This window comes from Echinops telfairi, unplaced genomic scaffold, assembly GCF_000313985.2.
Source record: "Echinops telfairi isolate 266 unplaced genomic scaffold, ASM31398v2 ScPeMD7_7424;HRSCAF=8462, whole genome shotgun sequence".
In the NCBI taxonomy this organism is placed as follows: Eukaryota; Metazoa; Chordata; class Mammalia; order Afrosoricida; family Tenrecidae; genus Echinops; species Echinops telfairi.
Window position 1 is genome coordinate 80,045,293 of NW_022111324.1, and position 26,409 is coordinate 80,071,701.

The 26,409-nt window shown below is 43.2% G+C and overlaps 1 protein-coding gene across 2 annotated transcripts in view; it reads right to left on the minus strand.

The window, feature by feature from the left end:
* The window catches only part of SMYD3 (SET and MYND domain containing 3), a 775,649-nt gene that overhangs the window by 160,412 nt on the left and 588,828 nt on the right, over positions 1-26,409 (minus strand). Inside the window, exons 7-8 of one of the 2 annotated variants that reach the window (XM_004699962.4) lie at positions 25,650-25,752; positions 13,668-13,778 (exon numbers count right to left, since the gene is read on the minus strand). In XM_004699962.4, the coding sequence (XP_004700019.1) occupies positions 13,668-13,778; positions 25,650-25,752 (214 nt within the window). The remainder of the gene's footprint in view (positions 1-13,667; positions 13,779-25,649; positions 25,753-26,409) is intronic. The other variant, XM_045297858.1, reaches the window with a different exon arrangement.

The following is a 26,409-nucleotide window of genomic DNA, read 5'->3' on the forward strand; positions in this document are numbered from 1 at the left end:
TACTTGAGTGGAGGCCCAATGTCCTTCTGCTACCTTAATACTAAACCTATAAATGTAGGCTCATAGATCTATTTCCCCATCCTCATATATTTGTATATGTACATGTCTTTATCTAGAGCTCTATAAATAGTCGGGCATTTTTTACTAGTGGAACTCAACTAGTTTGATTTTAAAGACACTTCAGGGGATACTTTTGGTTGAAAGTCTGCGGATTATCTCAGGGTGATCGTTTCAGGGGCTTATTGAGTCTCCATGGTGTGAGAAGTCTGGGGGCTAGGAGAATTTGAAATTCTGTCTGGGGCGTCCAGTTTGTCAGTTTCATATACACTGAACATATGTTTACTGTCTTGTTGCTCTGCGCCACCAAGTCAGTCTGACTCACAGCCACCTAACAGCACAGAGCACAAGTGCCCCCATAGAGCTCCGGAGGTTACGGTCTTTATGGGAGCAGATCGTTAGGTCTTGTCTCCTTTGGAATGGCTGGTGGGTTTGAACCAGCAACCTTTCAGTTAGTGCTCAAGTACTTAACCACGAAGACTCTTCACAATCCCACTGCTACTTACTTAACCAAAATAAATAAAACTTCATGTTCACACAGAAACTTGTGTGTAAATGTTTATAATGGTGCCTCATTTAGATGGCTGCATGTTTTAAGACAAGCCTTGAAGGCCCAGGCACTGTGCTTTCTGAGAGCTGGGCCCCATCTGGTGTCTTTACCACACTTGCTATAGTACCCATAGCTTTAGTGATCTCTTCATGAGGTCAAGCATTGATCAGGCCCCTGTCATAAGACTAACTGTTCTTAGATTGGGGAAAGAATTAAGTGTGAGTCCAAAATCCGTTCATATCTCTGGTTTGTGTATCTCTGGCTCACTTAAGAGACATCATTATTATTTTATGATAGAGAACATTAGATATTATCCCCTTGGGGCATAAGGTAACTTCATTGATAGTGTCATTAATTTAACCAATGGTGTAGAATTTAAAACATTATTGAGAAAAGTAAATTATACAAAAATAGGCCAGTTTTTCAGACTGAATACATGAAGTACTGACTTGTACAGATTAACCTCTTAAGTGACTGGACACTATTTATTTGAGCAATAGGGATAGGTGACAGGGCAAAATTTTCCATAACACTTATTCACAGAGGCATCAATTAAATTCACATGAAGAAGCATACCAGCCTGTATGATCCAAGGATGATAAGTGAAAAACCCAAGTCCGGAGGAATGAATGGTATCGTAGCTTCAGTTTTGAATACCCAGTTTGTAGCAGGCTATGGATGACAGTGGAAGCCGAAAATCCATTTGCAGAGTCTCCACATGGTTGAGCATCCGGTAAACCCCCTTTGATCATATAGCCTTGCTATCAAAGACAGCACATTATAAAGTAGAATATGGCAGATGTAGTTAGATTAAAATATAACACTTCATCTTTTGATCGCCCTTTTAATCCATTTTAAAGTTGTTTCAGTTTTTATTATTTTCTGCTTTCTTTTCAATTGATATTTTTCATTGCTGGTTTTTGCTTATCTGTTTGAGTTCTGTATGCTTTTCCGTATCTGAAATCCAGGATCAAAAACTCTATAGAGACAATAACTCGATGAATAATTACCTAGGGGCATGCAGGGGAGGTTAGGGGGCAATGTGAGTTAGCAACACTGAGCAGGAGAAGAAAATGTCCTGAAATTAATTGCGGTGATGATTGCACAACTCTTTTGAATATAATTCAACTACTGAATTGCATGATATGTGAACTATTGACAATAAAACTGTTTTTAAAAAGCATGCACCTTATTGAATAGCAATGGCAATTAAATTTAAAAATAAACTAGAGAAGATACAGATAATGCTCATAGAACCGTATAGCTAGCACAGTGGAGTGGTAAAGTATAGCCTCTGAAGCCAAAAGGTTCCAGTGCTCTCATCTGCAAAATAGAAGTAACTGAACCACCAGGCTAAAAGGTTAAAGGAGACAAGGCATATTAAAAACTTAAGAGTACTAAGCATGTAGTACGTGCCCTCAAAGCTTCAGCAGGTATTCTAATTTACAGTACTGTCTGTGGGAGAGTTACTTCATTCTGTCCTGAATGCTTGATGCGTGTCCTGTTCTGCGCTAGTTGCAGTGCTTGGTACATCAGGAATACATATGCCCCTGTACCTCAATCCTCTCGCCACATTAGCTGCCACCACTGATCTGTCCCCTGAGCAGAAGTTTCTTGTAACCCGAAAGTCAGTGGAAAGGGATATTTATGCAAGAACGGAAGAGGCTGTGATATGGATTTCAAGTCACCACAAATTGTGGAGAGACCCTCCTGTCACTCCTGGATGTAGACATCTTACATCTCCAAAATCTCTTTTGGGCAAACAGAGTAACACGAAAGAGCACAGCTGTCTGTTCACTGGGGAGAGAGCTGCAGTAAAACACATCCTGTGATGTGGTGAGCAGAATAGCCCAAGGAGAACACAATAGTTTTATTCTTTTCCAGCCAACTTTATTGCCCATTGTACCGTGGCCCAAGGCCTCTCCCACTCTTTCATGTAACCCTGCAGATGTGATTATGTGGTTATGAAGTCCACAAATGCCTTTCCTCATTTGGCCGTCAATGCCAGCCAGCACTGCCTGCACGCGGGCAGACTCATTTTTCTGATTCTCTGAAGAACCGAGCCGTTAAGTAACATTCATCAATGCTAGGTTTCTGGCTATTTTAAAACTCAACCAGTGTGACACACACTGTTTCTGTCCTCGGGCCAATCTTCATAATCTCCCCAAAGATAATGTAATTCAGTTGTGACGAGAATTTTAGAAACAGGAAACCCATTCTGCTTAGACTGCGAAAACTGGAAATCTACACCGATTCCGAGTCAGTTGGTCCCATCATCCTGTCACTAGGTAGTTCTGCTTACAATTAATTTAGCAAAATAGAGGAAGGCAGCAGCCAAAAAAAAAAGTCTTGGTTTACTAATGACCTTTTAAAAAAATGTTCATATTTCAAATAGGATCAAGTTACCAAAAATACTTTTTCTTGGGCACACTATTCTCTTTTGCTTTGAATATAAATTTGACTCTAAAATGTCTTTATTCCTTCGTTAGGAAATCGTGTTTCTCTGTCTCATTCAATCCTGCTTCTCTTCCCCATTTGCACAGCTCAATAGGAATAGCCTGGTTGATAGGCACCCGCAGCTGCAACTGGGGGCAGTTCTTGCCTAGTGCTAGCAGTGCCATTACTTTGTCAGATGTCAGGCCATTTCAGGGCTCTATAACTGGTGGCAGTTTGAAAAGAACTCTTAACGGATGCCAGAAAGGCAATTCTGCGTTGTAAAAGAGCCCTCTAAGAAGAAACAAAGTTAGTAAAGACAGTAATTAACATTGTTTCCCGGCCCCCATAGAAGGAAACAAGAAATACACTTAGAATTGGAGCATTAGCTCCCCATTGATTGAACTGTTTCTGGAATGGCTACAGATAGTCAAAGCAAAAAGCAAAGCTGAAGCCACAAGATCGCAGTAACAGATCCAAGTTCAGTTCCAGCAAGTGATAAGGAACAAGACGTTTCACAAATGAAAAACAAATAGACCATCTTTTTCCCCATTTAATATTTTTTGGCCCCTTGACCTAAGACCAGTTGTCTGTAGGTCGATGAATTTATTTCTAAATCCTCTTATTCTACGTCATTGTACTATATACCTACCATTGTGCCAGTACCAGGGTTGTGTAATGGGTTTGAGGTCGGGAGTGAGAGACCTCTAATTTTATTGTTCTTCTTAAGAAGTTGTTTTCTTCTCCCGAGTCTCATAGTCTCCACTTGAAGTTAGTAATGAGTTTTTCCATTTCTTTAAAGAATGGATTTGGGATCTGGATCAGAATTGCATTGCATTTACAGATTGCTTTGTGTAGTATTGACATTTTCACAATATGAAGCCTTCCTGGAGAGAAAGATGAGGATTTCTACCCCTGTAAAGAGTTAGTCTTGAAAACCCACAGGGGCAGTTCTATTCTGTCCTATAGGGTCGCTGTGAGTTGAAATCCACTTGATGGTAATGAGTTTTAGGTTTGAAGCTTTCCTATCTATGAACATGGGATATACTTCCATTTACGTAGGTCTCTTTGGGTTTCTTGTAGTAGTAGTAATCGTCTGTAGTTATAGTTTTACAAATCTTTTGTTTCTCTAGCTAGGTTTATTCCTAAATAGTTCATCTTTTGTGTGACTCTTATAAATGATATTGTTTTCTTGATTTCTTTTTCAGAGATCTCTTCATTAATAAACAGGAATCTGATTGGTTTTTGTATGTTAATCTTGTATCCTGCCATGTTGCTGAATCTTTCCCTGGTCTCCAACAATTTTTTTTGTAGAGTCTTTGGGGTTTGTATGGACAAAATCACCCCACCTGCAGGTAGTGAGAGTTTCACTTCTTCTTTGCCCATTTGGAATTGTTTGTTTTCTTTTTGTTGTCTAATGATTTGGATTTGTTTGATTTCTTTTCTGTTGACTTCCAGCACAATGCTGAATAGAATAGTGATAAGGAGCATCCTTGTCTGGTTCCCATTTGCAAGGGGATTGGTTACTGTTATTGGTTAACTGTTAAATTCCTTATCTGTGTCGACTGACATGGTCATGTGGGTCTTTTGTTTTATTTATAAGGTCGATTAAAGATCTAAATGTAAATCACAGCATTATGAAGATCATCAATGAGAAACTAGGGACAGAAGTAAGTGCCCTATTGGAAGGTATCGGAGTCCAGGTGATGTAGTAGTTACATGCTGAGCTGCTAACCAAAGGTCTGCAGTTCGATAACATCAGCTGGCTCTGTGGGAGAAGGATGAAGTTTTCTACTCCTGCAAAGAGTTTCAATCTCTGAAACCCACAGGAGCAGGTCTCACAATGAATCAGAATTGCCTGGATTGAGTTTGGGTTTTTGGTTGGTATTGCAGGGGATAAACACACTCATCAAATATCATGAAGGAAATACACATAGTACATGAAAAAACAGATGACTGGAAACCACTGAACATAAAACACTATGTGCATCAAGACTTCATCAGAAGAGTCAAAAGGGAACAGACTTTGTAGGTCACCAAGGAACAGGGATGACAAGGAACGGAAGATGAAGCAATAGGCTAGCAGGTTCACAGGTAATGGGTGAAGGGAAAATTTATTTAAAAGAAAGTCAAATAGAGTCACCCTTAAAGCTTAATGCCAGGGGATGAGGTGAGGCTCTGTCACTTACAAAAGGAGATTGAAAACTAGGATACAGATCTGTTCCCTTTGACTAAATATTTATCACAGGCCTGGGGAGGCTAGCAGACACAGAGCCCCAGACTTATATCCCAGTACAAGCCAAGATGCCTACAAATGAAGTGGCCAGATCTGTAAGAGTCTCAACATCACCGCTGGCACGAGATTTGAATAGGGGTCTGAGGGCCAGATGGGGCAGGTGCAAAACTACCAGATTGAGAAGATGAACATAGGAGAAACAGGAACAAAACCAGCATACTTTCTATAAAAGTGAAACTCTCATTCACACTTTCAAAACATGTAGCAAAATCTAATGCTAAGAACGATAACCAAGAGCACAAATGCATTCCAGTAAAACAAATTTTACAGAACAGGTTGACTAAGATTTAAAAGAAGTATGCTTAACATGCTCAATGAGAAAAGGGAACAGCATGCATTAGAAATGAATAAGAAAGTATAAAACCAAAAAATAGGTAAAAATGAAGCATAAGTAAGAGATATGCCTAAAAGCAAATTTGAAATGTTGGAAAGAAAAAGTCATTCAGTCCAGTTGCAAAGAGCATCTTTGCAACTGATTTAGAGAAACTTTACTTTTGGAAACATGGAATGAAGACCAGAAACCGAAAGGATTATCTCCAGGAAACAGGTCTTGGGCAGAAATGGTGATATAAGATAGCAACATTGCTGCTTAACCTGCTGGGCCACCAGCATCCTTCAACTTGGAAAAGGGGGTGAGAATGGTTGTACCGTTGAAGAATGCAATTACCATTACTGATTTGTAACTGTAGAAACTGATTGGTGTTGTGTTCTGCTGTGCATATTCCCAACAACAAAAACACCGTCTAGGGATTTTCATCCACATCTGAAAGCGTAGGCTAGGTAAATGCTCATTTTGCCTTTTAAAGGTCATACAAGAGGACGATGAGGGAGTAAAGAGTTTTGAATAACTGTGGGGTAGCCAATCTACAGTCTACCATACCCTTTGAGGCCATTCTCTTTAATTAAGCCAAAAATCCATTTAGTATTGTGTTAAAGATAGGCCAAAAGGTGTAGGACAGAAAGTATTAGATTACATTGCTGGATTCTAGTCCAGTTTGTTTCTAACAAGGTGGGTGGTCTTGGGGAAGTCACCCATCCTCTCTGGATTTGCCTCCTCACCTCTAATGTAAGGGGATTAAATTAGATGGTCTTAAGGCAACTTAAAGCTCTGTTAGTCCATGTGTCTATAAAATGTTTCCTACTCAGAAGTAAGAGGGTATGCGCATAGATAAGAATATAAACTTGATTTGCAATTAGTCCATCAGCTATATTTTAAAGTTTCCATTTATTTGAGATTTATCATCTGTACAGTAATATAACATCCCTCTTGAAATCTCTGTACTGTTGATTTGCTTCGAAAAATTAACACAGAGGTAAATTTAGCTCAGTGAATTCCCAAATGATCATAAATTCAAAATTAGTTTAGTAAAAATGAATTTTACTTCAGTTCCCAAATGAAAATTTTTCTTAGTTTCAGCTTTACTTGGATCCTAGAAAATTTATCACACCAGCTTTCTGCATCTAGTAATATTTATTATATGCTTCCATCTGGATATTTCTGAATTTGCATGGGAATAAATAAGGGATACAGGAGTCTTAATGACAAATTAAAAAACAAAAAACTCGCAGCATTTGAATCAATTCCAACTCATAATGACCCCATAGGACAGAGTAAAACCTGCCCTACAGAGTTTTCAAGCTTGCAAATCCCTTCAAATGCAGACTGCCATATTGTTCTCCATCAGCGTATCTGGTGGGGACGAACACAACCTGCTCAACAGCAGCCCAATGCTTCCGATACTGCACCATCAGGCAAACTAGCACCTCCATAGCAGGCCTGATTTGCACGTGTTTTCTTGTCCTTTGTAATTAGCAGCAGTTTAATTTCTAGAGCAAATGAAACGTACCTTCCAAGGGAGGTTGTTGGGAATGTTTGGGTTCTCCATTGGCTTGTCCAGGTCAGAACCTAAGTCAATGGAAGTATAACTCAACGAATGGAATCAATTGGTTCTGTAAGACTGCCAGATGCTTTGTTGTAAAAATATATTTACTTGCCATTTCAATCTTCTTTCCACAGACAACTGTATTTGATTCTTCTTTTAAAACTCTTTGTATATCGATCTACTCAATGGCCTAATTGCTTTACTCCTGGATTACTGGAATAATCCCTAATGGCCTAGTTCCTAACAGTCCCTATTAGTCCCTCAATGTCTGCCCTCTTTTCGTTGTGTACACTGTGTTTGAGCAAGTTTATTTCAAATACCATTGTTTCCATACTTTCGAATCGTTTAAGTTTCCTCCAAGATCCTAAGGCCAATTATACCTATCTTTTTTCTTGCTTTCTACTTTCCAAATGACCTAAGCCTTTCTTCCAACCAGATGGTTTTCAGTTAATTTACATACACACATAAACACATACTTACAGACACATTTACACATGCATATATGCAATATACATGCGTAATAGCAATATTTCTACACTGATTTGAGAAGTGAGAGTGATTAAAAATATTAAATCAAAGAAATGATGAGATACTTCCTTACTCCTAAACCAACAATGAGAGCCAAATGCAAAAAAACAGAAACAACAAATGCTGGAGAGGATGCAGAGAGATTGGAACTCTCATACACTGCTGGTATGACTACACAAATTGTGGGAAGTGTTAAGGTGACAGCTTAAATAACCAGGAATAGAAATTCCACAAAACTCAGCAATTCCTCTGCTGGGTATGTGTCCTAGAAAAGTAAGACTCATAGCACAAGTTTTAGACATATGCATACTCAGGTTCATCACAGCACTGTCTGCAATAGCAAGAAGAGGAAACAGCCTGAATCTCCATCAGGAGGAGAACGAGTAAAGGAATGTTGGTGCATGCATGCAATGGAATACACTGCAGGACTGAAAAAACAATGATGAAATCGGAAGCACCTCATGGCATGGATGGACTTGGAAAACATTCAGCTGAGTGAAATTTGTCAGTAACAGAAGGACAACTATTGTATGAGATCAGTGTTATAAAGACAAACAAGACTATCATACCAAAGGAACAAACGTTGGAGGTTACCAAGGTGGCGCAGGGGGAGGGAAGATGAGATACTGGGCTAGAGGGTTGACAGACGTTAACTTGGGTGCAGGGGTAGATAGTAACCCACAAGAGAGAACAGAGAAATCAGAGGAAGAGGGGAAGGTAAACCACTGAGGGGGTTGATAGATAAACTGTTGATTACTGGAATGTAATCTGAAAGCGATGATCTGAAATATAAAAACTCAACTCACAAGCAAAAGAACTCTGGTGGTGTAGTGGTTATGTGTTGGGCTGCTAACCACAGGTCTGCAGTTCAAAACAGCCAGCCACTCATGGGAGCAAGAAGGGCTTTCTACTTCTGTAAAGAATTACAGTCTCAGAAAGTCACACAGGTAGTTCTATCCTGTCCACAGGGTCCCAGTGAGCCGGCATCAACATGGTGGCAATAAGTTTCATTTGTTTTTGAGTTCACAATAATACTTTTTTTAAATCATTAAAATGCATACCACATGATTTTATACAGAAGCTAAAACTGAATCATAAATTTATCCTAAATTTCCCAATAGTCAAAGCTAAAAGGAAACATTAATTTTAAAAAAATCCCAGCAGTCATGAGATTCAAGATATACACACCACCACCACCACCACCACCACCACCACCACCACCTCAGTAGAAGAACCTTTCTTCCCCGAGCACTGAGGCCTGAGATCCTCATGGTATCTGTGTGAGTGAATGGCCAACACTCTTATCACACTTCTACAATGATTGAAATAGCTGATTTTTACAACATTGCTCAATGTGATCAATTGGCATCATCTCAAATCATGACCTACTGAAAGAAGCAAAACTAAGAGTAAAAGTAATGTGTCCTAGGTTCATATGTGTCTGACGGTTTGTTCCAAGAATAAAATGCAGATAAAACAGAAGAAAGCAAGGGCTGCCTATCCATCAGAAAGTATTGCATTAATGTTATTTCTTAAATGCAGGCCTTAATTTTTCTTTTTAATTGTTAATCATCCATAGCATTTGAAATGTTAAAGTCCTACAACAACTGCATAGATAAGTACTCTTTCCTATCCTCTAGGCACTCTGTGTGAAGAAAAGGGGGCAGTCTACTTTTATAAGGGTTATAACCTCAGAAATACTAGGGAGCAATTCCATCCTGCCCTGTAGGGTTGTTATGAGTCTGAATCAACTCAACGTCAATGGATTCCTGGTCTCCTTGGGTTGCTGCTTCTCATTAACATAATCTTACTGCCCCCTAAATTTCCTATCTAACCTTTTTTGAATGGCTTTTGTTTCTTTGACCTCATATAACGTACTCACTGCTTTTTGATCTTGATACAACTTAAGGAGACAATTTTGGTTTAAAATTTAAAGCTTATAGCAGAAAAAATAGTCTCAGAAGTTCATCTAGTTTCTATGGCTCTAGAAATTCTGGGTTCCCTTACAACTTAAAATTCTGTTTTGAATTTCCCCCCTTTTGATCAGGATTCTGCAAAGATTTTTTTTTTTACTCACTTTATTGGGGGCTCTTATAACATTCCATACATCAATTGTATCAAGCATATTTGTACATATGTTGCCATCATCCTTTACTTTCTATTTGAACCCTTGAAATAAGCTCCTCTTTCCCCCCTCCCTGTACCCTTCCCACTCTTGTGACCCCTTGATAAATCATAAATTATTGTTGTTTTCATATCTCACACTGACTGCTGTCTCCCTTCACCCTCCTTCCTGTTGTTCATCCCCCTGGTTGGCGTGGGGGGTGTGCATGTAGTGCATCAGTCACTGCAATCAGTTCCCCCTTTCCTCTCCTCGCCCCACCTTCCTCCTACCCTCCCATTTCTGTTCCTGAGGGGTTTATCTGACCTGGATTCTGTGTGTCGAGAGCTCTATCTCTACCAGTGTACATGCTCCAGTCTAGCCAGGACTGAAAGGCAGGACTGGGGTTATGATAGTGGGAAGCCTCAAAGAACCAGAGGAATATTGTGTCTTTCATCAGTGCTATACTACAACCTGGTTGACGCATCCCTTCCTTGTGACCCTTCTGTGAGGGGATGTCCTATTGTCTACCAATGGGTTTTGGATCTCTGCTCCGACCCTCCTCGTTCTCAACAATATGTTGTTGTTGTTGTTTGGGGCCTTCTGGTGCCTGTTACCTGATTCTGTGGACACCTCATAATGTGCACGAGCTAGTGTGATTCTACCATGTGGGCTTGCTGTATGGGGTCTAGTCCTTCGCTCTCTCTTTATCCTTCTTGGTTTGCTTCTGTATGGGTGTGGCAAACCAGCCCCTCTCCCTAACCTGTAGGTTTAGTGTTGTCCTCTGCAACACACACTTCTGGGGGGTGGGGGTGGGAGGGGGTCAGTTTCTGCCATAGATATTTTTATCAAAATATTCAGTAAAGGCAGCCAGACACTACCCAGCTCTTTGGTCTCATGGTAATAAGAGCAATTGTTATGGAGGCAATCAGCCATGTCTTCCTCCTAGTCTTGACTCTCCTTCTTCCTCTGCTGCTGTTGGCAAGTAGAGAATAAGCACCTTAGAGGGCCACTTGCAAGCTTTTAACACCACAGGCTCTTTTAAGACCCCAGCAGCAAAGTAGGCACTAGAGCAGAAACACTAAACACAATATTGGGGCAATTACATGGGTTATTTCATGAAGCCATGACCCTAAACTTCTAAATTCGGGACCCATATTCTGTGAGTTGTTTGAGTGTACAGACATGCAGCACATGTCTCTTTTGTTGTTGCAACTATATCACACAACTCTTGCCAGGTTCAGCTTGTTGTAGGTGTATAAGCAAGGCACCCACAGCAATCACAGTGATCTGCTGGGTAACCCTACCCTTCATCAATGCACGTTCTTCCATCACAACAAACTGGAATTCAGGGTATTTTATTAACTCTCTTTTGCCTGTCTAGGGCAGCGATGCACTAATTAGAGAGTGGGGGGCAGTATCAACTTGGGACAATGGAGAAAACAGCCGCATGCAAGGGGTAACTAAGGAGAAAGACAAGAGTCTGAATCCTTGCTGAGAGGAATGAGTAGTTGCTCATAGTTGGTAATTGGCCTAAGACTGTAGTTAAGTGAGCTCTGGTAGTGGAGAGGTTATGAGTTGGGCTATGAACCACAAGGTCTGAAGTTAAAAACCACCAGCCACTCCTCAGGAGAAGGATGGGAATTTCTACTCCTGTAAAGAGTTAATAGTCTAGGAAACTGACAGGGGCAGTTTTACCGTTTTATTAGGGTCTCGATGAGTCAGAATCAACTGGATAGCAGTACGTTCTATCTCCTCCTTTGCTGCTTAAAAGTGTCTGGGGTCTGAAAAGTTTTCAAGTGCCCTTCTAAGGTACAGAAATCAATCTCTACTTGCCTAAAGCAACAGAGGAAGAAGGAGAGTCAGGAGGAAGAAATGGAATGTGGGGTTAACTGCCTTCAGAATTCTTCAGGCAAATACATCTAGCTGCTTAGTTGGGTAGAAGCCCTGGTGACCTAGTGGGTTAGGTATTGGATTGGTAACTGCAACATCACTAGTTCAAAACCAATGGCCACTCTGTGGGGAAAAGATGAGGCTTTCTACTCCTATGAAAAGTTAGGGTCTCTTCTAATGATTGCACAACTATGTTTATTTAATATGCTTAAAGCACTGAATTGTATGATATGTGAATTATATTTTAATGAAACTTCATTTTTTTAGTTACATTCTCAAAAGCCCATAGGAGCAGTTCCACTCTCTCCTATCGCGTCGCGCTGAGTCACGATGGATGTGATGGTAGTGGGTTTTATTTAGTGAGGCTATCTCTATCTGCAGACAAAGCTTTCCTAATACACTATGCTATCCCAACTTCTGACTAGAAGAGCAAAAGAAAAGCATGGCCCCGATTTCAAGACAGCGTAATCACTCCGGCACTCAAGACTGAGTGTCTACCATACATATGCAGTCTGCCATATGTAGACCGTTAGCTCAGCTGCTGACCAAAAAGTAAAGGGTTCAAGTCGAATTGGAGGCATTTCAGAAGAGAGGCTTACTGACTTCCTTGTGAGAATTAACCCTTCAAAGCCCCGTGGAGTATAGTTTTACTTTTATAGACATGGACCACCATGATTTGGATGACTTAAAAAAAATAATAATCATATCCAAGGCACCTAAGAGGCACTACATTCAAGAGCCTTCTCAATCCCAGCCCAATCCCAAGTCAATCCCAATGATAAGGATCCTTGTGGGAAGCTAGCATACTGCCCTTTTATGTTATAGTCTGGAGAGGATTCACAGGGAATTCCTTATGAATTCTTGCCAGTAATTAGTAATTAATGTTAGCAGGGAATTCTTACTAACATATTCTTGCTAATGTTAAGGTGGAATAAGGGGTCCTACTGTGGAATTTCAAGACACTATTAGCAGTGGATCCAAATGTGTCCACTCACTCCATTGATTTCTAGGCCTTTTTTTAATACTAAGATACACCTACTGACTGACCGCTGCAACATCAGAATGAACTGACGGCTCTTTCTCACACGGCCACAGCACATATTTCTCCCCATGAATGTCAATGCCTGAGGTCACAGACAATTGTGGTATAATAAAAGAAGCACTAATTTAGTCAAAAGATCCCAGTTTTTGAGGCTTGGCTTACCTACTTTCTCTTTTATCCTATCACCTAGACTTATCTCTCAACTTCCTTGAATTCAGTTTCATAATTTCTAATTACTGAGATCAACACAATAATGATTATGAAAGAGTTCCAACAACGAGAAAGCACGACAGCAGTAAGATTTCACCTGATAACCCAGCGTGGGCAAGGTAAAAGCAAACAGGCTGAAGTGAGCAGAGTATATGAGTAACACGAGGAAAGGTCATTCATTATCTTTGTAGCATTGACTTTGGCTGTTCTCTTCTGAGAGAGTAAAACTTCATAAATAAGTGATCTTTAGCTGACAAAGTATTGTAGTAGAGAGCCTACAGAACGCACTCCAAAGAAACAAAAGCCTAGGTATAACTTAATCCATTTATTACTGAGAAATAACTTATCAGTCACAGTGGAATGTGACCCTCTTGTCATGTGCTACAGGACACTGGCCTTCAACATCCTCTCAGTTCTGTGTAAGGCCTGCATTCCCAATAACCTCAGAGTTCCCTGGAGCCTCACCTGAGGGAAACCTCTTATTGCCTGGTGCATGATAAAAACTTACAGGAATTAAAATACATGCCGCTGCATGCATTATTTCACCCACCTTTGTTTCCTACTAGGCACAGACGGCCATTTACTTTTAAACGAGCAGAATTAAGTCAGAGTTCTCTAAGAGCTAATTAAAATATTGCCTGGGAGGTGTTCCAAGCTGGTTCCACACAGCATACCTTGTCGCGGGTTTGGCACCGGAAACAGTCGCATTCAAAGCAGTACTGGTCCCTCAGCTGCTTCTGGCGCTCCTCACTGGTCATCAGCATGTCCAGGTAGCAGATGGTGAGCTGCGCAGGCCCAGAGGGAAGAGGTCATATGGCTGTTGTGCTCATTTTCCTTAATTAACAGTTAGTATGATTTCTAATCAGTCCAGTAATACCTGTTTATTGTTTATACCAAAAGGTATAGGAGAGAAGATACCATTTATAATCTTCACCCCTCAAACAAAGATAATCACCACTATTTTTAAAATAAAAGGTCACCGTGTTTTCAATTTACACCGCAAATTAGGTTCACACTTGACAACTTCTACGTAAAGTGTTCACTTCCAGTAGCTCCGTTCTCTACAATGTGTTAACGTTCTCCTCAGTGGCATTCTAGTTGCTCCATTTCCAGAACTGGAGTTTCCTGCATGCGCCCCCCACCCCCACCCCTGCCAATATCTTCTCATTTTTGCTTTAGAGTAATTGTAGATTTTTTTTTGGTGGGGGTATAGTTTTCATGGGTAATATCCTTTATTTTGTGTGCCAATCTATTGTAGCCCTGATCAGAATGGTCAGTAGTGGGAGCCAAGAACCATATAATTCTGGTCTCAGGGCACATTTTGCTGAGTTCTCTAAGTTATTAGCCTTGTAGACTAATTTCTTCTCTGATAGGTTAGTTTTCTTCCTTCTCTTTTGCTTCTGAGACCAGTATTTGTATCTTAAGGTGGCTGTTTGCAAGCATTTAAGAATCCAGGCTCTGCTTGCCTCACTGAGATGCAGAAATGAACCTTGAGAGGCCAGCTGAGTTGGCCCAGGAGAATAAAGTACTATATCTTCAAACCCAGAAAACTATTCTCCTAAGTTATGTCTCACGAGTATGTGCAAATGTGTCTTCCATGAAGATGTGTGCACACATATCTATCTGTATATACCTGATCACCTGCACGGGTGAAAAATGTCATGTCTTTCTTTCAATTCCTTGTTATGTGGCATTATTCATGTATTATATGTGTATTCTAAAGAAGTGGGCTCATGATCACTATAACTTTTATACCTTATCCCTTGTCTACTAAGCAGTATATTAAGAGCCACAGTAGATTCAGTACTTCTACCAAACAAACAAACAAAAAAACCCCTCACTGCCATTGACTTGATTCTGATTCATTATGACTTTATATGACAAGGTAGAAAAAGCCTCATTTTCTCCCCACTGAATGGCTGGTGCTTTCAAACTCATCACCTTTCAGTTAGCAGCCCGCTTGGTAACCCACTATGCCACCAGTGCTCCTTAGTACTTCTGTGACCACTGGCCAATAGGGAGGCCAAATGAACCCTGGCAATCAAAGAGGTAGCAGACAATGCAGCTAAATTGCCCTTCCAGCCTCATACATTCTATAGTTGCTTTATGGACTGGAACGGCACCCGAAACTGGTACCTTGGAAATCAGGAAACAGTTCTCTCATTGTGGCGAGGTTAAGAACTACGGAAACATTTCCAAATAGGGAGAATTTAATGTCAGGCTGGGATCACTGGCCGTGGCTCTCAGACTGCCCTGCCTCGGGGAGTGAGAGGTCCCGGGGAAGGCAAGAGGACAGACTTGGGAGACTCCAGTTTCTTTCTACCCCTACAAGTCTCCTTACAGCCCCAGTTCACCAGGAAGCACCATCCTTCTCAGGCATGTCTCCCTTGATGAAACCTCCTATGTACTGAGAGTCTAATCCAACGTGTATGAAACTGAACTCCTGATTCCCCTCAAAGCGGCATCTCAGGTGCAGCCTTCTCTACCTCCGCTGTGGGGGACGTGGCCGGTTATTCCGCTTGAGAACTCTTCAGTCATCCTGGGCTTTTCCCTTCCTTTCCCAGCCTCCATCCAATCTACCAGCAACTTCTCTTGGTTCTTGCTTAAAAATGTATCTGTAGCAATGATGAAAAATACAACTTTCCTCTAGTTCCTAAATGCTTCCTCCCACCCCCCCACTATCATGATCCCAATTCTACCTTGCAAGTCTGGCTAGACCAGAGGATGTGCACTGGTACAGATGGGAACAGGGAATCCAGGGCAGATGAACCCTTCAGGACCAGTGGTGTGAGTGGTGATACTGGGAGTGTAGAGGGAGAGTGGGTTGGAAAGAGAAAACCGATGACAAGGATCTACATGTGACCTCCTCCCTGGGGGATGGACAACAGAAAAGTGGGTGAAGGGAGACATCAGACTGGGCAAGATATGACAAAATAATACTTTATAAATTATCAAAGGTTCATGAGGCAGGGGGGAGGGGGAAGGGAAGGGAAAAAATAAGGAGCTGATGCTGGGGGCTTAGGTGGAGAGCAAATGTTTTGAGAATGATGAGGGCAATGAATGTACAAATGTGCTTTATACAATTGATGTATGTATGGATTGTGATAAGAGTCGTATGAGCCCCTAATAAAACGATGAAAAAAAATGTATCTGTAACCAACCACTTTTGAAACCTCTTTTAATGCTACCCACCTCTCCCAAGCCACATCATCTGGCTGTTTCCTTTGCACATTCTCACTTCATGGTGCACCCCCCACCCCCACAGCCCCCTGGGTTACTTCCTCCGACTGTCCTCTCAGCCCCCTCCTCCAATCCACTATGGTGACCTCCCTCAGCTTCCTTGAATGTTGTGCAACCTTCTCTTCCTGACCTGGCCACCCTATTTTAAATAGCAGCTGGATTCCCACCCCACCCTGCCACTCCTTACTTCCTCACTGGCTCTGTTTGTTCTTTGGCTGTCACCTACAGACATCAGCTCGTAACCTATTTTGTAACTTACTTATTTGATTTTACCTAGAAAGTCATTACGGGGGCACTGTGGTCGGGAAAGAGGGGGGGTGTTACCAAGAAGGAAGGTGGAAGAATTATCTACGGAAGGAGCTGACAAAAACTCTCTAGCGTAAAACACACCATCATAAAACATTCCGTGTGGGCTTTCTTTAACTTAACAGATGGCAGCGGCTCCTGTCTGCAAGCCTGACCTTGCTTGTTTGGAAAGGGTAGTAGGGTGAAAGCAGGCCCTCGTCTGACAGAACATGCACCCTTGGGAGGGCCTCCTGAAAGTCAGGGAGGAAGGAGACCAGCCGGCTCTGTCAAATCAACCCTGGCAGTCACCAGATGACAAAAGCCACAACCTGCACTGGCTGGCTGTCTCTAGATCCACCAGGTGTTAGGTACCTACCACACGGTAGTCCCCCTGCAGAAACAAGAGGGCCTGTCCTTAAGAAATGAAAATACCAAACCCAAATCCACTGTTTTGACCCACAGGGATCCTATATTAGATTTTTGAGGGTGTAGATCTTGACTGGAACAGACAGCCTCCCCTTTCTCTCATGGACCAGTTGGTGGGTTTGAACCTCCAACCTTGCCGTTAGCTTCTCAGCATTTACCCAGCACTGCCACTAGAGCTCCTTACCAGAATATAGTGTGTATGCTAGTGAAGCCACATGAACATCAGCAAAGGTCTTGGATGCAGACCCAGCTTGGATTTGCACCCATGTCCCTAGATTCAAGTCTAGGGCTTTTTCCCCCAAACATCACAGCTACTTCTTATACTTCTGGGGCCGTGGGAGAGGCTACATTTGTAAGAGCTGATGCATCACACCTGCACTACTGAAGCCCGTATCCAGATTTCTGTTACTGCTGTAACAACGAGGCTCCTTTGGTGGAAACCACAACCACTTTTCAGTTCTTCAGCACTTCCTTTTCCCTCTGAGGTGACGTTTTAATTCTCCAGAATTCTTTTCCCTCTGAGTTGCAAAGGGCTGTCACGTCGCACAAGGTTCTCCCTTTCTAGAAAACACTATATTCCAGATCTGAAACAACCTAATTCTAAGCACTTTAGAATTAGATTCCTTGGGATTTGGAACATTTTCGAAACATACTTCGGAGGCACTGGTGGCGTACTGATGAGTTGGGCTGTGATCCACAAGGTCAACGGTTCCAAACCACCTGCGGCTCCGTGAGAGAAAGAGAGGGCTTTCCACTGCCATCAAGAGTGACAGTCTCAGACACTCGTGGGGCAGTTCTACCCTGCCCTACAGGGCCTCTGTTGCACAGTAAGGATTCGATGGCAGTGAGCTTGGTTTTGGAGCATACAGTTGGAAACAGCTTATGAGTACCTTTCAGCAGTCAAGAGATCAAAGGACACATTGCATTGGGTAGATCTGCTGAAGAGGAGCTCTCTCTTGAAAGTGTCTAGAAGCAAGGATGTGACTTTGAGGACGAGGGCGTGCCTGACCCAAGCCAGGGTGTTGTCAGCCGCCTCATGTGCAAGTGAGAGTTGAGCATTAGAAAAGAGGAAGATGGTCAACAAGATGGATTGACACGGTGGCTGTCACAATGAGCTCAAACATAAGAATGGCTGTGAGGATGGCGCAGGACGAGGTGGTGCTACACGCTCTTGTACACCGGTCGCTACGAGTCAGAACAGACTTGATGGCACTTCACAACAAGAACTTTCTAAGTTGGGGGCAGCTTATCCACTCATTTTTGGGCCATTCTTCTCTGGGCCCCAGTTCCTTGATAGGAGCACAGTGGTAAAAGCTGGGGATTTCTATGTTCACTCCTGGGTGAAGCCCAGGGCTCTAATTCGCAACGCAGCCACAGCTATCAGCACAGGTTTATGGGCCGTGGATATTGGGTGATTACAATGTGCTCAGTGTGATGCCACCAAATTCAGGGGCTGCCACACACCAGAGAAATGCGCTCAACTAACCAAACACTTTATTATAAGGAGCCTGAACTCACACGGAATCGTGTAATGCAGTGAATGGGCATCAGGAGACAAGTTCTTCTATTTAGCGCCAATAAACAGATTTGTACCGCCTCTATCAAGATCCTGCAACGGCCTGTAATGATAACCTAGATGCGCCAATGGCTTTCTAACTAGCCTCCCTGCTAACTGCGGTCCACCTGTCATCTGCAAACTGCTTTGGGAGAACCCTTCTTAAAACTCAGATCTGATCATGACATGTCTCTACAGGGAGACTTTGATGACGTCGCATTGCTCGTGGGATCAAAGCTGTATTTCTTAATAGATACCCCAGGCTTTCGCTAACTAACCTTCCACGTGCCTTTCTCGTCTCAACACCTCTCCCCACGCCAGTCTATCCACCACAATGATGGGACTTGCCGCGCCTGGAGACCATGCATGTGAAACCTCGCTCTAGGATCGCAGTCAGGGCTGACCACGCCTCCTGTGCACATGCTGCGTGCTCCTAGCTCTCTCCTCCTGCAGGGCTCAAACAAAGCCTCTTCCTATGAAGACTGCTCTCTGGAAGCCTTTCTCTCCTTTGTGCCTCAGTGATGTTGGCGAAACACACTTTCGAAGCTGAAGGACCCAAGGGTAAGCCTATTTTCATTCATTTTTGTGGGAAAAACATCGCCATATTATTAAAGTGGTCAATGATAGCTAGAAGCCCTGGTGGCACAATGATTAAGCACTCAGCTGTTAACTGAAGGATGGCAATTGGGCACCAATGATTTGGTTCCATGGGGAAAATGTAAGTAAGGTAGTCTGCTTCCATAAAGGTTTCAGCCTTGGCCTGAGGGGCCAGCCCCATTACCAACTAGGTGGGCAGCCCCCACTCCCCGCAGAAGAATCCATTTCAGAGGACAGAACTGAAGCTACAGCTCAATGAGAGGGACGTATCTGATCAGAGCACACAGGAGCTAACGAGGGGGGAGGAAAAAAGAGAGAAGCACATCCTGGCCCACCAATCCCTAAGGACAATATTCCTGTTCAGAGCAGTCAATGCACAGAGAGGACCAGAGGGCTGGCCCCACCATGAGACACGATGTTCCGCACTGACCCATAGCACCACGGGGCACAACACTGGAGACACACGGTGGGAATTGTGCCAACCCTGACGCCACCACACCAAGGTGAGACGCTGGGGCTGTGAAACAGAGCAGCAAGGGGGGCAGAACAATGAAGTCCCCAGGGAACATCAAAAATAGACTGTGGGGCCAGGGTGTGGCGCCCCATCAGACTCGACTGGAAAACACTTGTAATGGACAACAAATAGACCAGGAACTGTTTAGCTTTTCTTTTTTTTTTTGGTCATTGCCTTTGTTGTTGTTGTAGCTATTGTTTCATTTTCTATTGTTGCTTTGTTGTGCTCGGTCTTGTGTTTGTGCATATTGTTGTCTCTGCATGTCTATCTGGATGGGATAGGCAGGATAAACAAGGCTGAAGAGAGAACTACGGGAGGACAGTTGGAGGGGGGCATGGGAGAGGGGGAGGCAGGGGAAAGGAAGTGGGGGTTAACAAACCCAGGGACAAGGAAACAACAAGTGACTGAAAATAGATGGCGAGGAGGGTGTAGGAGGTCTGGTAGGGCTTGATCAAGGGCAATGTAACTGAAAGGAATTACTGAAACCCAAATGAAGGCTGAACAAGAGAGTGGGACAAGAGGAAAGCAAAAGGAAATAGAGGAAAGAACTAGCAGGCAAAGGGAATTTATAGAGATCTAAATACAGGCATGTACATATGCAAATATATTTATATATGATGACTGGGATATAGATCTACATGCATATATTTATAAGTTTAGCATTAAGGAAGCAGATGGACATTGAGCCTCTATTCAAGTACTCCCTCAACACAAGAACACTTTGTTCTAATAATCCGGCACTCTGAGATGCTCACCCTCACATGATTGCTGAAGACAAACCAGGTGCATAAGCAAATGTGGTGAAGAAAGCTGATGGTGCCCGGCTATCAAAAGATATAGCGTCTAGGTCTTAAAGGCTTGAAGATAAACAAGCGGACACTTAGCTGAGAAACAACAAAGCCCACGTGGAAGAAGTACACCAGCCTGTGTGATTATGAGGTGTCAATGGGAACAGGTATCAGGCATCAAAGACCCAGATCAAAAATCACAATGTGAATGAGTGAGGGGGGAGGGAGGAGTGCGGAGTGGAGGCCCAAAGCCAATCTCTAAGCAATTAGACATCCCTTACAGAAGGGTTGTGGGGAGAAGATGGGCCAGTCAGGGTGCAGTACAGCACCGATGAAATATACAGCTTTCCTCTGATTCTTTAATGTTTCCTCCCCTCCTCCACTATCATGACCCTAATTCTACCCTACAAATCTGGCTAGACCACAGCATGTACATGGGTACAGCTAAGAGCTGGAAACACAGGGAATACAGGACAGATAAACTCCTCGGGACCAATTGAGAGTAGCCATACCAGGAGGGGAAGGGGAAGGTGGGGGGACAGAGGGGGAACCGATCGTAATGACCTACCTATAACCCCTTCCTAGGGGAATGGACAACAGACAAGTGGGTAAAGGGATACAATGAGCTACTATAACCCCCTCCCAGGGGGATGGACAGCAGACAAGGGGATAAAGGGAGACATTCGGACAGTGCAAGACATGAAAAAATAATAATAATTTATAAATTATCGAGAGTTCATGAGGGAGGGAGGGAGGGAAGGAGGGAGGGAGGGAGAAAAATGAGGAGCTGATACCAAGGGCTCAAGTAGGAAGAAAATGCTTTGAAAACAATGATGGCAACATACGTACAAATGTGTTTGAGGCAATGGATGGATGTATGGATTGTGATAAGAGTCGCACAAGCCCCCAGTAAAATGATTTTTAAAAGATTTCAGCCTCGGAAACTGAGCAGGACTGTTCTACTCTGTGGTAGGTGAGAGTTGGTACTGACCCTGTGGCAGACTGCAGCAACAAGGATGGCTAAATAATTTGCTTTTATCAGCCAAAAAAACATAATTAAAGATTCACTGACTTGTCAGTTTTATGGAGGCTCCTTTCATGAAATGTAGGGCTCCTTTAGCAGAAACATAGAGATGAAACTTTGTCATTGACCAGTGGATGCTTGAATGGCACAGAGCAAGCCAGTGCTGAAGGAGGACTGTCACTGAGCAGCGCTTTGCCACGTTACTGTGGCTCTATGGAAAGGGCAGTCAGTCATTTCTACTACAGAGCAGTACCACTAGGGAGACTTGCCGAACAGAAACTCTGTTGTTTACTTAAGCTTTTCTAGGCAAAACGAATCCCTTTTCTATGAAACCATCATTTCATCATTGAGGACTAAGTGGATACAAAAGCCAAGCCAACTGCAGCCACTGCCTTTGAGTCATTTCCAAAGCAGAGATTCGGTGCAGGGTTCCTGAGACTGTAAATCTTTATGGACGCAGAGAGCCTCATCTTTCTCCCACGTGGAAGAAATTAAAATTAAACCTCCTTTTCACTACTGGAATCACACGTCACAGTGACATTGGGGTGGGGGGTGGGGGGCTAAGACTAGCTCTGAACTGAACTAATATATTTTTAAAATCTCACTTCTTTTTGAAGTTAAACCAGGGTATCATTTTTGTCTCTTCTTTCTATCTCACATCACTGTCAGCCAATCAATCATTCAATATTGCTCACTTCAGGTTCCAAGTATTATATTCCTTAAATCCCCTACCATCAATCACCCATCACCGACTTCAGGCTGTCACTGGTACTAGATTATTGCATCAGCTGATCCTCAGTCTCCCCATCTTCCATTTGTACTGAACGGCCACCGTGCAGTACAAAAGCCTTCAGTTCAATCCCCATTGCCTGCCCCTTCCCATCCACATATATTTACCAAGTGCCTACTAGGTGGCAGACACTGGCATGGCACCTATGGATGAACTGAGGTCCTTAATAAGACCTATAAGAGATCCTTAGTGTGGCCCCTGCATCCTCCCTAATCTGCTAGTCACCCCCAAATTCTTCAGTCTATTGATGTGACCTGCTCCTTGCTTTGTGAACTTACCTCTCTATCTCTGGCCTCTGCATCGTCTACAGAATGCCTTTCCCTGCCTTACCCCACTCTAGTTCTACAGGCTTTACATTCTAGGAGCCACTCCTCTTGAAGCTTTCCCCACTAGGTAGACGAGAGAGGCCCTCAACCAGATGGATGGACACAGTGGCTGGACCAACGAGCTCAAGCATAGGAACAATTACAAGGATGGCGCAGAAGCGGGCAGTATTCTGTTCTGTTGTACTAAGGGTCACTCTGGGTCAGAACTGACTTGATGGCACCTAATGATAACAACAACAACAACAAGAACGAGTGTCTGGCACTCAGTAGTGTCAAGCATGTTGTGAATATCTTCTGGATAAATTACAAATATGTAAAGAATTCAAACAGTTTCTACTACTTTCAAAGTATTTTCAATTAAAACTGACATTAGGCATACTGACATGCTCAGTTTATGGAAAACACATTGCCTCTATTTACACTTGATCTTAGCCAAAAGGCTGAGAAGCGATATTCCCCCCATTTAACATGGCTCCCGAGAATGCTGACAGCCAGCAACATTGTTTATAACAGTTACAGCCCCTGCTAGCCAGGAATTCCCAATGGTGGCCTGCACTACCCAGCTTTCCTCCTGGAGACATACTTTTAAAGACTGTAGGCCACAAAGTGTACATCGTAACCTAATACAACCAGAACACAAACGTTGTTCCTTATCAGGTGTGCAAATGAGGAGACAAAAACACACAAACACCAGCAACTCAGCTTACAATGAACATCCTTAAAAAGAAAAGTCTTACCCTTGAGGCTGATTTGAAAGTTAGTCATCCGAAAGTCTCTGAAAGAACAGCTAGAGGTGGAGAGAGCCAAAAGGCAATTTCACAGTGCGGCTAGCAATGTGGTTGTGGAACCTGGGATGCTTTCCAGCTGTCCTTTATCTAAGGCGGTGGTTCTCAACCTTCCTATCGCCACGACCCTTTCATACAGTTCCTCGTGTTGTGGTGACCCCCCCAACCATAACATTACTTTTGTTGCTACTTCATCACTGCAATTTTGCTACTGTTATGAATTGAGCGACCCCTGTGAAAGAGTCGGTTGGCCCCCAAAGGGGTCGCGACCCACAGGTTGAGAATCGCTGCTCTAAGGTTTGAAAAGTTCCCATCTCAACAGAAGTCGCCAGGAGAGCCATAAGCAGTGCCAAAGCCACACAGGGGAAAGCTGTCCAATGCATTTGGAAAATCTGGAAAGCTTCCCGGGAGGGATGGTGTTTCAGAGGGACTTAAAGGGCATGTGACAATACAGCAGGTAGAAATCGTGGACAGACAGAGGGAGGATTATTCAGCACAGATAATGTCACTCACCAGGGCTGCATAAGAAGAAGGAGAAGTTATTTTCTCAACATGCTGTGACGAGAAGTCCTCCTTCTTGAGAAGATGCTTTGATATATACTAAAGTAGCCCTGGTAGTAAGGTGGTGATGCATTGGACTGCTAACCTCGAGGTTAGGAGTTCAAAACCACCAGTTGGTCCATATGGGAAAGATGAAGTTTCCACTCCAGTCTCAGAAACCCACAGGGGCAGTTCTACACTGTCCTGTCGGTCCCCACAAGTCAGGATTGACTCACTGGCAGTGAGTTTGGTGGTTTTGGTTCTAGGGTGCTGAGTAATACTATTTATGTTGGGTTAGAAGAAAGATTATTCCTCAGATGGAAGGTGAAGGAAGTTAAAAAAATTTTTTTAAGTGAGGCAAGCATTAAAAAAACCAGCTGAGGAGAATAATTGACAGCCAAGCCTAGAAAATGGATATGAAAATGTTTCTTGATCACCTTGAATGACTCCAAGCATATCTAGTGTCGTGTGGTTTCTAACCACATTAGCCTGTTTTGTAGTGCTTTGTTTCTACTTTACTCAAAGGCCATCATATCATTGTCATCATCAACAACAACAATAACCACCCTTCCATCCCTATATATCGTTGCTGAAAATGGACAGTGGTGCCCACTTAGCTCCCCTGACACATGCATGGTCCTAGGAGAAAAGAATCTGTTGTCCATATGGTTGACAGATGGCCCAGTGTACTTAGAACACTGGTCCCCCAAATTGGAAAATCAGCGAGTGGGTGTGTAAGAGGCTGTCTACTTATGGAAAATCAGTTTGAAAGTGTCTAATGAAATCCAAATTCCTGTCTACCTAAAATATGGTGCCTTTGAGTTTAGGTTTTGTTGGCAGAGTGCTACATAAATGCAATAAAAGCTGATGTTACTATGTTTTCTTTGCAATAAATATCCACTTTAACTAACTGGATGGCAGAAAGAAACTGGATCCTAGAAAGTGTAAACCCCTACAACCCTAGACTGAACAAGGTAGTAATTATGTGAACCCCAGGCAGGCTCAGGTTCAACAACCCTAGACCAGACCATTAGCGGTTGTCTGAGAGACCCCGGCTGCTCTGAAGTTTCTGCACCAAGAGACCAGCTGGTCTGCACAACTAGCATAAACCAAAACCCAAACTCACCCCTGCCAAGTCGAGGTGGACACCTAGGGACTCCATAGGACAGGGTAGAACTGCCCAAGGCTATGACTCTTTGCAGAAGTAAAAAGCCCATCTTTTCCCCAGGGAGCAGTCGGTTGTTTCAACCGGCTTACTTTGTGGAGAGCAGCCTGACACGTAACCCCTACGCCACCAGAGCTCCACAACTTGCACAGCCAAGGCCAATTCTCAGCTACATGTCCCTGCCTATTCCACTTGCAAAATTGATGGGTTTATAGAGGCTTGATAGAGTAAAGCCTGTTTGCTTTCTTAACCACATAAAATTGAATAATTTTCAAAATGAGATTCATGACATTAGGATCAAGCCCTTGGAATTCCACTCACAAGCTGTGCCGCTCTCCCTACCAATGGAAGGATGACCGCAAACGGGGACACTGAAGGGATGAACTGTCACCACAGAGGAGGTTCCCGACTCCCATGCATGTGCATAAAGCATACACCCTGTCATACAAACACAGCTCCCTTGCACACACTCTATCAGAACTGCCTTTGTCCAGAAAGATAAAGAAGGGCAATAAAAATATGCCACTCAAGCCCAATTGGGTTTAAGGTTAGAAGTCCTTAAAACAGAAGAGGCTCTTTGATGAAAGAGGAAGGCATGAGGTGGCAGCACGGGTTACTTACCTCTTCTCCCACCTTGATGTCTCGCACTGCATGCAGCAAGAGGTGGGGCCCGTTGAATACGATGGAACAGTTGGGGTCACAGCTATGGTTGAGCAAAGACATACTGGGGGGAAGGGGGGAAAAAAGAGAGAGATGATTATAATTCAGGAAGGAAAGGTAGAACAGCTACATTTAATGGATACTATGGGCAAAAGATTCAATGCATTTGAATTGTGGTGCTGGGGAAGAATATTGAAAGAATCACGGGCTGCTATAAGGACAAACTGATCTGTCTTAGAAGAAGTAGAGCCAGAGTGCTGCTTGGAGGCAAGGAGGGCAAGACTTCATCTCCTATACTTTGCACATGTTGTCAGGAGAGCCCAGTCTCTGGAGGAGAACATCATGCTTGGTACAGCAGAGGGACAGCGAAAGAAGGAAGACCCTCAATGAGATGGAATGACACAGTGGCTGCGACAATGGGCTCAAGCACAGCAACAATGTGGGGACGGGGTTCCGCTCTGCGGTGCATTGGGTCGCGATGACTGGTTGGCACCCAACAGCAACAGGAGCTGACTGGTTGGCACCCAACTGGTTGGCACCCAACAGCAACAGGAGCAAAAGAAGGTGGTGTGGTGGACCAAGAGCTGGGCTGCCAACTGCAAGGTCAGCAGCTCACACACACCTCCTTTAAATAGAATGTGGATGTTAGCTTGTTAACTAGTTAACGGCTCCTGCGGCATTCTGGGCCTTGACCTAAGTAGTCATTCCATTACCCAAGAGG